The sequence below is a fragment of the Loxodonta africana genome, chromosome 18, assembly GCF_030014295.1.
Source record: "Loxodonta africana isolate mLoxAfr1 chromosome 18, mLoxAfr1.hap2, whole genome shotgun sequence".
NCBI lineage: Eukaryota > Metazoa > Chordata > Mammalia > Proboscidea > Elephantidae > Loxodonta > Loxodonta africana.
In genome coordinates, this window is record NC_087359.1 from 43,647,598 (window position 1) to 43,660,534 (window position 12,937).

The 12,937-nt window shown below is 39.3% G+C and overlaps 1 protein-coding gene across 1 annotated transcript; it reads left to right on the plus strand.

Moving 5' to 3' along the window:
* Positions 1-11,468: 11,468 nt before the first annotated feature.
* Positions 11,469-11,981, plus strand: LOC100663816 (large ribosomal subunit protein uL15-like). The gene has a single exon (XM_003414610.4). It carries the CDS (start codon positions 11,486-11,488, stop codon positions 11,930-11,932), a length of 447 nt encoding a protein of 148 aa, XP_003414658.1. The 5' UTR covers positions 11,469-11,485; the 3' UTR covers positions 11,933-11,981.
* Positions 11,982-12,937: the final 956 nt, after the last annotated feature.

Genomic DNA, 12,937 nt, shown 5'->3' on the forward strand with positions numbered 1-12,937 from the left:
CAACCACTTTGGGAATTGATTTGGCGCTTCCTTAAAAAGCTAGAAATAGAACTACCATATGACCCAACAATCCCACTCCTTGAAATATATCCTAGAGAAATAAGAGCCTTTAAACGAACAGATACATGCACACCCATGTTCATTGCAGCACTGTTTACAATAGCAAAAACATGGAAGCAACCAAGATGCCCATCAAGGGATGAATGGATAAATAAATTATGGTATGTTCACACAATGGAATACTACGTATTGATAAAGAACAATGAATATGTGAAACATTTCATAACATGGAAGAATCTAGAAGGCATTATGTTCACTGAAATTAGCTGCAAAATGACAAATATTGTATGAGATCACTAATATAAGAACTCAAAAAATAGTTTAAAAAGACAAGAAAATATTCTTTGATGGTTATGAGATGAGGGAGGGAGAGGAGAATTCACTAATTAGATAGTAGACAAGAACCAATTTAGGTGAATGGGAAGACAACACACAATACAGGAGAAGTCAGCACAACTGGACTAAACCAAAAGCAAAGAAGTTTCCTGAATAAACTGAATGCTTCAAAGGCCAGTGTAGTCGGGGGGCGGGGGGGTGGGGAGGTTGGGGACCATGGTTTCAGGGGTTATCTAGGTGAATTGGCATAATAAAATACATTAAGAAAACATTCTGCATCCCATTTTTGGAGAGTGGCATCTGGTGTCTTAAACGCTAACAAGTAGCCATCTAAGATGCATCACTGGATCTCAACCCACCTGGACAAAGGAGAATAAACACCAAAGACACAAGATAATTATAAGCCCAAGAGATAGAAAGAGCTACATAAACCAGAGACTACATTAGCCTAAGACCAGAAGAACTAGATGGTGCCCAGCTACAACAGATGACTGCCATTAAGGGAACACAACAGAGAATCCTGGAGGAGCAGGAAAGCAGTGGGATGCAGACCTCAAATTCTTGTAAAAAGACTAGATTTAATGGTCTGACTGAGACTAGAAGGGCCCTGGAGGTCATAGTTCCCAGACCTTCTGTTAGCCCAAGACAGGAACCATTCCCAAAGCCAACTCTTCAGACAGGGATTGGACTGGACTATAAGATAGAAAATGATACTGGTGAGGAGTGAGCCTCTTGGATCAAGTAGACACACGAGACTATGTGTGCAGCTCCTGTCTGGAGGGTAGATGTGAAGGCCAAGGGGGACAGAAGCTGTGTGAATGGACACGGAAATACAGGGTGGAGAGAAGGAGTGTGCTGTCTCATCAGGGGGAGAGCAACAAGAGTATATAGCATGCTGTATATAAGTGTTCATATGAAAGAATGACTTGATTTGTAAACTTTCTCTTAAAGCACAACAAAAATTAAAAAAATCTTCCTGTATTTTAATATTTGTATTGCTTTCCAGACCCAAGTCTGATTATCATGCTTAAGGAAAAGAAAAATAATAATTATGACTATCCACTCAGTGCCAAATATCTTTGCATACACCCATTAAACTTCAAGTTACTTCACAGAAGGTACTATGTCTCAGTAATCTTCCCATCCCTAGTGCATGTCTTAGGGGTTAATATGTTACCATTGCCCAATAAATATTTGTAAATTAATGAGTTTTCCCATGTATTCTTCAGAAGAGTTCTGCAAGATATTTCATGCTCATTTTTACTGAAGAAGCTTGTGCTCAAAAAATTTGAAGCTATTTGCCCAGGATCAGTGGAATGAGGCTTGAAAGTCACATCAATTTAATGAATCATATCTCACTAAAATGGAGTGCCCTAATTATTTTATCATCTTAGAATTTATTGCAATGAAAAATAAAACACGTGAGTGAGACCATAGCTAGCTAGATATCCATAGATGGATAGATTTACACAAAATAAAAAATGTTATAATCAGAATTTTTTATAATTTGAATTACTGACCTAAGTTTTATGTTTTTCTTTATGTTAGGGTTTACCGTATAGGGGTCGCTTAGTCAGTTACCTAGTGCTGCTATAACAGAAATACCACAAGTGGATGGCTTCAACAAACAGATGTTTATTCTCTCACAGTCTAGTAGCCTAGAAGTCCAAATTCAGGGCATCAGCTCCAGGGGAAGGATTTCTCTCTCTGTCGGCTCTGGAGGAAGGTCCTTGTCATCAATCTTCCCCTGGACCAGGAGCTTCTCAGCATAGGAATACGGGGTCCAAAGGACATGCTATTTTCTTGGCTCTACTTTTTTTTTTTTTTTTTTGATGGTATGAGGTCCCCCATCTCTCTGCTTGCTTCTCTCTTTTATATCTCAAAAAAAGATTGATTTAAGAGACAAACTAACCTTGTAGGGAAACTCTGCTGGGGTAGTGGTTAAGAGTTCAGCTGCTAACTAAAAGGTCAGTAATTCAAATCCACCAGGCGCTTCTTGGAAACCATATGGAGCAGTTCTACTCTGTCCTGTAGGGTCACTATGAGTCAGAATGACTCCAAGGCAATTTTTTTTTTTTAATTGAGTCCTACCTCATTAACATAACTGCCTCTAATCCTGCCTCATTAACATCACAGAGGTAGGATTTATAACACATAGGAAAATCACATCAGATGACAAAATGGTGCACAAATAACACAATACTGGGAATCATGGCCTAGCAATGTTGACAGATATTTCGGGGCTGGGAATAACCCCATGGAGGGGTTATCCCACACAGTTTAAAAACCTCCTTTAAAAATGATCATATGTTTCCAGTATTAGGGTTGGCTAGTATCTGATCCTACCTTCCTGAAGAAAATAATTAAAAATGTTGAATTATATTTTTTAAAGCTCTTTTTAAAATCACAATAGGACTGACAATAAAAAATAATTTATCATATCAAAATTACCACACCAAAATGTGTGTGAAACTGAAAACTGAGAGAATTCATAAGGCACGTTTGCCCTAAAGACATCTGTCGAATCTGACGAACATGGTCATCACTTTCAGTCTCTCATAGAGAACGAGTCAGAAGACAAAATTCAAGTCTAAAAAAGGAACATTCCCCTATAAAAATGGGATGCCAAAGGTCTACACCCCCAATGTAAGAATGAATCTACCAAAAGTGCTTTGCTGCCTTGCAGACGACATGATCCTTGAAAAATTATGATCACAAATCAAGCCTCAGGGAAATTTCCAGACACACTCATTTTCCTCAGGTAGCCCAAAATGTTAAGCCATCAACATGTAGAGAGAGCTCTCTAGACTGATGTTGCAGACATTTGGCTAAAACAACACCAAACCTTTCTGGAAGAATGCACCTTAAACCAAGGTTTCAAGAGATTCCCACAGACAGATAATTTTCCAAAGGAAACGAGCCCTTCAGATTAAAAATTCACTGATTACGCAGAAAACAGAGCACCCTGCTCAAAAATAAAAACCCTGAAAAAGAAAGTGTACACAGAATTTAGATATTAGAATGGACAGATATGGATTATTAAATAGCCTTGTTTGCTAAGCAAATTAAAAGCATGCTTGAAAAAGCTGCAGGAAATAGCAAACTACAAATAATTACCAAGCAGATTTGAAAAAGAATCAAATAGGAGTTCCAGAATTGAAAGATAATTATCTGATGACTAGGCTTCCAGCTATGATGAAGTACCTTGTGATAGAACAATGCTCATATTAAGAATGAATAGAAAAATCCAGATAAAATATGAACATCTGTTTAAAAGCTCCAGAGAGCTGCTAATGTTATCAGAATGAGAGAGGACAAGATTCCAGAAGTGGCAACTTTTTCACTGGAGATATTTACTGGTTATAGATGGGGAGCAGGAGCAGAAAGTTGGGAGGAAGGGCAGGCACATGCTAGGGCCACAGGAACAGCAAAACTAGGAGAGCACCTAGGCAAAATGTGAGATTTTAAGAGTTAATATCTCCTTGAGTGAGAGAAACAGAACTGTGTCTAACACAAGGTCAGCTTTTCTCTCAAGAAATTTATAGAATTCTTAACCTCCACAAAACAAGTAGACCAAGAAATCACCTTGGTTTGGATTTTCCCCAGAAGCAGACCCGAGACAAGGATTTGTGAAGCGATCTCAGGAAACACTGGCAGAGTAGGGAAGCAGAAAGACAAAAAGTGGGGCCAATAAAGAATGATGCATTGTCAAGCAATTCACCAATATGGGCAGCTGAAGCTTAATCCAACTGGTTAACTCTGGGATATGGTACAAAACATGCACCTCAGAGTTACCTCATATCTTAGGTACCTAGTGCTGCTATGACAGAAATACCACAAGTGGATGGCTTTAAGAAAGAGAAATTTATTCTCTCACAGCCCAGGAGGCTAGAAGTCTGAATTCAGGGTGCTAGCTGCAGGAGAAGGCTTTCTGTCTTTGTTGGCTCTGGGAGAAGGTCCTTGTCATCAATTTTCCCCTGGTCTAGGAGCTTCTCAGGCACAGGGACCTCAAGTTCAAAGGATGTGCTCTGCTCCCAGTGCTTTCTTGGTGGTATGAGGTCCCTATGTCCCTCTCCTCGTTTCTCTCTTTTATATCTCAAAAGAGATTGGCTCAAGACACAATCCAACCTTGTAGAGTGAGTTCTGCCTCATTAACATTTCTTCTGCTAATCCCATCTCATCAACATCATGGAGATAGGATTTACAACATATAGGAAAACCACATCAGATGGCAAAATGATGGACAGTCACACAATACTGGGGATTACGGCCTACCCAAGTTGACAAATATTTTTAGGGGGCACAATTCAATCCATGACACCCCACCCAAGGCATGAGGGATCAGGAATGTGTAGGTACAAATTCTTGTGAGTCATTAGCTGACAGATGCTTCCATGGAACACTAATTGCATGGCATTTCTGGCTTGTCACGTGCGTTGATAAAGCAGACTCTGGTGGCCAGAAAGAGCCCACACAAGTGCTAGCATTTGGAGACTGAATTAGTGTGCAGTGAAATGGTCAGGGCTGGTGGGGACGTCCATGAGCAGGATACCACAGCTTTTGCTGAAGATAATGTCTTATACTGCCCAGACCCATGTACGTCCCATGAGAGGTTCACACTCTCCTGTGACTGATTAAGGTGGTAGTTCATTACAATGTCTGATAACGAAACTTTGCAATTGGAAAATTAGTAGGACAAGCTGTTGTTGTGGTTGGTCCTGAACAGCTGTTGATATTCATTGCCTTTCTCCTCTCCCACCCATTTTAGGTTCCCCTCATCCTTGTCCAGCTTATATACTGGTCTAGGTTACTTATCCAATGAGGTAATCCAGATTTTCATTCCTAATGAGTCTAAGTCTCTGCTTACTGTGCACTTGTCCGGTTATGCTTACTTCAATTTCCTGTTCATGGTTATCAATGGGCAATGAAGCATCAAGAGGAATTCAAGTAAATCCCCTAAATTCCAGATACACTCTTTCCTACAATTACTATGCAGTGTACTATCCCTTCCTTATAATCAGGTTTTTTACTCCTGCCAATATAACAATTCCTTTGTTTGACACCAAGTCTGCTGGAGTAAAGGGTCCCAAATGAGCAGGTGGCAGGGGGAGCATTACACGTCTAGTGAAGCCCTTACTGTGGCCCCTGATACAAGTGCCACTTTAGGAGCCATGACCTCTATTCCAGTGAACCTATCATAGTAAGCAGAGGACAAAGCACAAATTATTCCATTGGGTCCCTGAGACTGACAGTGAGAGAGGTCACTCTCACTTCTACCCTTTGACATCTATATACATACTGTACCTCTCAGGGCACAGAAGCACATAATGTTTGTTGACAAAAAGTAAACATCACATCTTTAAGCACAGTACTCCACACCCACAAGGTGTCACCCCAAAGCTGGCATATAGCTGTGCATTTAAAAGGACTTTCCAATGTTGTTATCAGGCTGGAACTTCAGGGTGTTATTGTGTACAGCAGGACTAGTAGACCCCATGGCCATATGCTCACATCTGTACCTTCTTTCCACCACTCACCTGCCAGTTTGTTATACTGTGGTGGCTTGCATATTGCTGTGGTGCTGGAAGCTATGCCAGCGATATTTCAAACATCAGCCTGATCACTCATGTTGGACAGGTTTCAAAGGAGCTTCTTGACTAAGAAAGACTAGGCGGAAGGGCCTGGAAGTCTACATCTAAAAAAAAAAAATTGGACAGAGACAACATTATGAATAGCAGCATAACATTGTCTGATATAGTGCCAGAAGATGAGCTCCTCAGATTGGAAGACACTTAAAATAAGACTGGGGAAGAGCTGCCACATCAAAGCAGAGTTGATCTTAATGCCGTGGATGGAGTAAACCTTTCAGGACCTTCATTTGCTGATTTGTCAGGACTCAAAATGAGAAGAAACAGCAGTTGCAAACATCCATTAATAGTCAGAATGTGGAATATATGAAATACAAATCAAGGAAAATTAGAAGTTGCCAAAATGAGATGGAATGCATAAAGATTGATAACCTAGACGTTAATAAGCTGAAATCGACTGGTACTGACCATTTTAAAATGGACAATCATATGGTCTACTATGACAAACTGAAGTGGAATGGCATCACATTCACCATTAAAAAAAAAATTCAAGATTTATCCTGAAGTACAACATTTTCAATGATACGATAATACCCATACACCTAAAAGAAAGACGAGTTAATAAGACTAGTATTCAAATTTATGCACCAACTGCTAAGGCCAAAGATGAAGAAACTGAAGATTTTTACCAACTTCTGCAGTCTGAAATTGATCAAACATGCAATCAAGATGCATTGATAATTACTGGTGATTGCAATGTGAAAGTTGGAAATGAAGAAGGATTAGTAGTTGGAAAATGTGGCCTTGATGAGAGAAACATCAGAGATCACAAGACAGAGTTTTGCAAGACCAACAACGTATTTATTGGAAATATCATTTTTCAACAACATAAATAGTGACTGTACACAGAGACCTCACCAGATGGAATATACAGAGTCAAACTGACTACCTCTGTGGAAAGAGATGATAGAGAAGCTCAATATCATCAGTCAGAGCAAGGCCAAGGGCTGACTGCAAAACAGACCATCAATTTACTCATATAGAAGTTCATATAGAACCTGAAGAGAATTAAAACAAGTCCATGAGAGCCAAAGTACGATCCTAAATATATCCCATCTGAATTTAGAGATATCTTAATAGATTTGATACACTGAACACTAATGACCGAAGACCAGATGAGCTGTGAGATGACATCAAGGACCTCATACATAAAGAAACCAATAGGTCATTAAAAAGACAGGAAAGAAAGAACAAAATGGATGCCAGAGACTCTGAAACATGTCCTGCAACAAAGAGTAGCTAAAGCGAACGAAAGAAAAGATGAAGTAAAAGAGCTGAACAGAAGATTTCAAAGGGCAGCTCGAGAAAACAAAATAAAGTATCATAATGCAATGTACAAAGACCTGGAGTTAGAAAACTAAAAGTGAAGAACATGCTCAGCATTTCTCAAGCTGAAAGAACTGAAGAGAAAATTTAAGCCTCAAGTTGCAATATTGAAGGACTCTATGGGCAAAATACTGAAGGACACAGGAAGCAACAAAAGAAGATGAAAGGAATACACGGAGTCATTATACCAAAAAGAACTGGTCGACATTCAACCATTTCAGGAGGAAGCATATGATCAAGAACTGATGGTATTGAAGGAAGAAGTCCAAGCTGCACTGAAAAAAAAAAAAGGTGTTGATAAAAAACAAGACTCCATGAATTGACGGAGTATCAATTAAGGTGTTTCAACAAAGGGATGCAGTGCTGGAAGCGCTTGCTCATCTATGCTAAGAAATTTGGAAGACAGTTACCTGGCCAACTGACTGGAAGAAATCCAAATTTATGCCCATTCTAAAGAAAAGTGATGCAACAGAATGCAGAAATTATCAAACCATGTCATTAAAATCACATGCAAGTAAAATTTTGCTGAAAATAATTAAAAAATAGTTACAGAAGTACCTTCACAGGGAACTGCCAGAAATTCAAGCTGGATCCAGAATAGGATGTGGAATGAGGGATATCACTGCTGATGTCAGATGGATCTTGGCTGAAGGCACAGAATACCGGAAAGATGTTTACCTGTGTTTTATGACTATGCAAAGGTATTGGACTGTGTTGATGATAACACATTATGGATAACATTGTGAACACTTGTTTGTGTTCATGTGGAACCTGTACACAGACCAAGAGGCAGTCGTTCAGATAGAACAAGGGGATACGGCATGGTTTAAAATCAGGAAAGGTGTGTGTCAGGGTTATATCCTTTCGTCATAGTTACTCAATCTGTATGCTGAGCAAATAATATGAGAAGCTGGACTATATGAAGAAGAACTGGGCATCAGGATTGGAGGAAGACTCATTAACATCCTGTGATACGCAGGTGACACAACTTTGCTTGCTGAAAGTGAAGAGGACTTGAAGCACCTACTGATGAAGATCAAAGACTACACTCTTCAGTATGGATTACACCTCAACATAAAGAAAATAAAAATCCTCACACCTTGACCTATAAGGAGCATCATGATAAAAGGAGAAAAGTTGTCAAGGATCTCATTATACTTGGATACACAATCAATGCCCATGGAAGCAGTAGTCAAGAAGTCAAATGGCATATCACGTTGGGCAAATCTGCTGCAAAAGACCTCTTTAAAGTGTTACAAAGCAAAGATGTCAGTTTTAGAACTAAGTTGTGCCTGACCAAAGTCATGCTATTTTCAATCACCTCATACGCATGCAAGGACTGAACAATGAATAAGGAAGACTGAAGAAGAACTGATGGCCTTTGAACGATAGTATTGGCCAAGAACACTGACTATACCATGGACTGCCAGAAGATGAAAATATCTGTCTTGGAAGAAGTAAGCCAGAATGCTCCTTAGAAGTGAGGATAGCGACTCTTTATCTCACATATTTTGGACATATTATCAGCAGTGTCCAGTCCCTGGAGAAGAATATTATGCTTGAGGAAGACCCTTAAAGAGAGAATTGAAACAGTGGCTGCAACAATGGGCTCTAACACAGCAATAATTGTGAGGAGGTACAGAACCAGGCACCTCCTATTTGTTCTGTTGCACGTAGGGTTACTGTGAGTCAGAACTGACTTGAAGGCACTTAACAAGAACAACAACAATATCTTCTTTGATGCAGACTGGGTCAATTTTCCATGGAAATATTGTGTGATATCCCACATCAATGAAACAGATATTCTCTGAGCCCTCAAATAGTGGTTTGAAGCACTTCAGAAAGGAATGGAAAACCCATCCCCAGAACATGCATCAAATTTCAGTAAAGATGAACTGGTGTCACTTCCAGGTTAGGAGTGGTTCAATATAATCAACTTTCTACCGAGTTAAGAGTCTATCAACTAAATCAACATTGGTGAAAGGGAGCACATACTATTGGGTCCATGCATAGCCTCTGGCCCTAAAAACACCTATTCCATTTATGGGCCCACCGTGCAATAACTCTGGGCAACTAGCCTATCTACCTGCTTGTTCAGTGCCAAGTCCATGGGACACCTTCTCTGGTAGGCATTTATGTGAGATACAAAGAGTTACAGAATCCTTGTTGTTCCAGACACGTATGATTCAGAACCTATACATGCTTTTTACCCTGACATCTCTTATCTCTGATCTTTTAATCATGCTCCTCCTAGGCCTCTGTTCAGCCAGCCAAGCCACTTACCACTGCGAAGGAGTCCACGCATATGCTCACTTCTGTCTACTTTTCCTTCCACACTGAGTTGGTGCCCCAGTATATTTCTCGAAGCTCTGTCCACTGGGAGGATTTTCCTCATCACTGTCTTTCAGCCTGTAGTGCAGTGGCAGTACATTTTCAACTCATACTGACAACTAAGCTGATAAATCTGTGAACCAGGCCTGAGGTCTGCCCTTCTTTGCCAAAATCAACCAATCTAAGAGAGTAGAATATGGCTGAAGAGAACAGGAGAAATAAAAGGGGAAAAAATCTATAAAAATAATGACTGAAAATTTACAAATTTGGTGAAAAATAGAAGCCTATAAATCCAAGAAGTTCAGTGAACTCAAAGCAGGATAAACATAAATAATACCGCATCTAGGCACATGATAGCCAAGCCAAGCCCAGTGCCATCTAGTTGATTCCAACTCATAGCGACCCTATAGGACAGAGTAGAACTGCCCCACAGAGTTTCCAAGGAGCGCCTGGCAGATTTGAACTGCTGACCCTTTGGTTAGCAGCCGTAGCACTTAGCCACTATGCCACCAGGGTTTCCCTAGGCACATAATAAAACTGCTTAAAATGAAAGATTAAGGCAAAAATCTTAAAAGAAGCTACAGCAGGATGGAGAGGAACAGACAAATGTAACGTACAGCAGAACAATGGCCATAGTGATGTCTAGCTTCTTATAAGAAATAATGGAGGCCAGAAAGCATTAAAAAGATACCTTTTAAGTGCATACCAGAATGTTGTGGTGGATTAAAGATGGCCAGGTATTTGTCATCATTTCCTCCAGAGAGAGATGAAGTTTATTTCAGTTGTCCTTGAATCTTTGCTGGACCTGTGCATGCTTAATCAACAAAATATGGCTGAAGTGATGCTATGCCATTTCCGGGCCTAACCTTTAAGAGGACTGGCAATTTCTGCTTTCTCTTTGCTGGGACATTTGTTCCCTATCAGAACCCAGCTGCCATGCTGTGAGATGCCCAGCTCCGAGAGTAGTCATGTGTAAGTGCTCCAGTCAACAGTCCTCGCTGAACTCCCAGCCAAGAGCCAGCATCATGGCCAGCTATGTGAGTGAGTTATCTCAGACTTTTTAATCCATTTTAGCTCTCAGATTAGTGCAGCCCTGGCTGGCTTCACAGGGAACAGAACTTTCCAGATGAGCCCAGTCAACCCACAAAATCATGAGATATAATAAAAGAGAGTTTTTAAGTCATTTGGGGGTTGCTTGTTATGCAGAAATAATCAAAACAACCACCAATTTAGAATTCTATATCCAGTAAAAGTGGCCTTCAAAAGTGAGAGTGAAATACAGACTTTTTTAAGAAAACAAAGCTGCCATGAGTCGGAATCAACTTGATGGCAACAAGACCAACATTATAAGAATAAAAGAAAGTCATCAGGCTCAGATGCAATACCACCAGATGAAAACTCTGATCTATAGGAAGAAACGAAGATCTCAGGAAATTGTACATAAAAATACTATGCTGAGCAAAAGAAACCTATAAGAATTGGAGGTTGTCTGGAGGGAGCAAGAAGAAAATTTCTGGGACAATGGAAATGTTATAATATCTTGTCTGGTGTGTTGGTTACACGAGTAAATAACATTTCTTAAAACTTATTAAATTGCACAATTAATATTTTTACATTTCACTTTGAATATATTTTAGCTCAATTTAAAATATTAAAAATGAAATTGAATGTCTACCTCATGTCTAAAAACTAATTTCAGGTAAGTTAAGTAAGATCTAGATGTGAATGACAAAACTTTAGAGCTTTAAAAAAAATGCTTTCGCTCTTTCGCCTCGGCCGCTGCCATGCCATCCAGACTGAGGAAGACCTGGAAACTTAGGGGCCACGTGAGCCACGGCCACGGCAGCATCGGCAAGCACCGGAAGCACCCAGGAGGCAGGGGTAATGCTGGTGGCATCCATCACCACAGAATCAACTTCGACAAATATCATCCAGGTTACTTTGGGAAGGTTGGTATGAGACATTACCACTTGAAGAGGAACCAGAGCTTCTGTCCAACTGTCAACCTCGATAAGTTGTGGACCTTAGTCAGTGGGCAGACAAGGGTAAATGCTGCCAAAAATAAGACTGGAGCTGCTCCCATCATTGATGTGGTGCGATTGGGCTACTACAAAGTTCTGGGGAAGGGAAAGCTCCCAAAACAACCTGTCATCGTGAAGGCCAAATTCTTCAGCAGAAGAGCTGAGGAGAAGATTAAGGGTGTTGGGGGTGCCTGTGTCCTGGTGGCTTGAAGCTACATGCAGGTTAATTAAATGTTAAATGCTTTTCCCTTAAAAAAAAAAAAAAAAAAAAAACTTTCACGACCTCTTAATCAAGGCACAAAAAGCAGTAACCAAGAAAAAAGATAATAAATTTGTCTTCTTTACATTAATGACTTCTAGCCAGGATACTATAAAGGGAAGAATATCTAGTATCTATGAAGAACTGGAACTGACCTATAGGGTCACTATGAGTTGGAATCAACTCGACAGCAACGGGTTTGGCTTTTTTTTTTTTTTAATGAAGAACTACTAATAAATCAATATTAAAAAAAACAACAAACCAATATTAAAATGTGCAACCTACCAGGACAGGGAACTTCACAAATAAGGGAATCCAGAGGATTATAAATAAAAAGATGTTCATCTGTATTAATAATCAGGAAAATAATTACAAAATAAACCACATTTACCAGTACAAACTCACCAGACTAGCAAAAAGAAAAAAAAAAAAATCTGAAAAAATTGATCATTGGCAAGGAGGTAGAGTAAAAGGAGTTGACTCATATAAATTGACATAACCACTGTGGAGCTATTTGTAATTATCTAATAAAGTTGACAGTGTGCATATGTTATAACCATGCATTTCTATTCTTAGGCATATGTTTCAGTGAAAATATTCATAAGGATACACATAAAAGAATATCCATAGCATCACTATTCACGATGTCCATCAGAAGTAAAAAATAAAAAAAAAAAAATTATTTTAATGGATAAATAAATGATGGGCTATTCATACTATAGAATATTATACAACAACAAAAGAAATTGTATAAATGCAGCTACACCTATCTGTATGAATGAATCTGGCAATGCTGAGTGAAAGAAGAAGGAATAAAAAATACATGAATTTTCCATTTATATAAAGTTCAATAACAGTCAAATTAGACTATATTATTTAGGCATGTTTATGTAGATGATGAAAAACAAGGAAATGGTTGTAACAAAAGCCAGAACAGTGATTACCTCTGCAGGCAG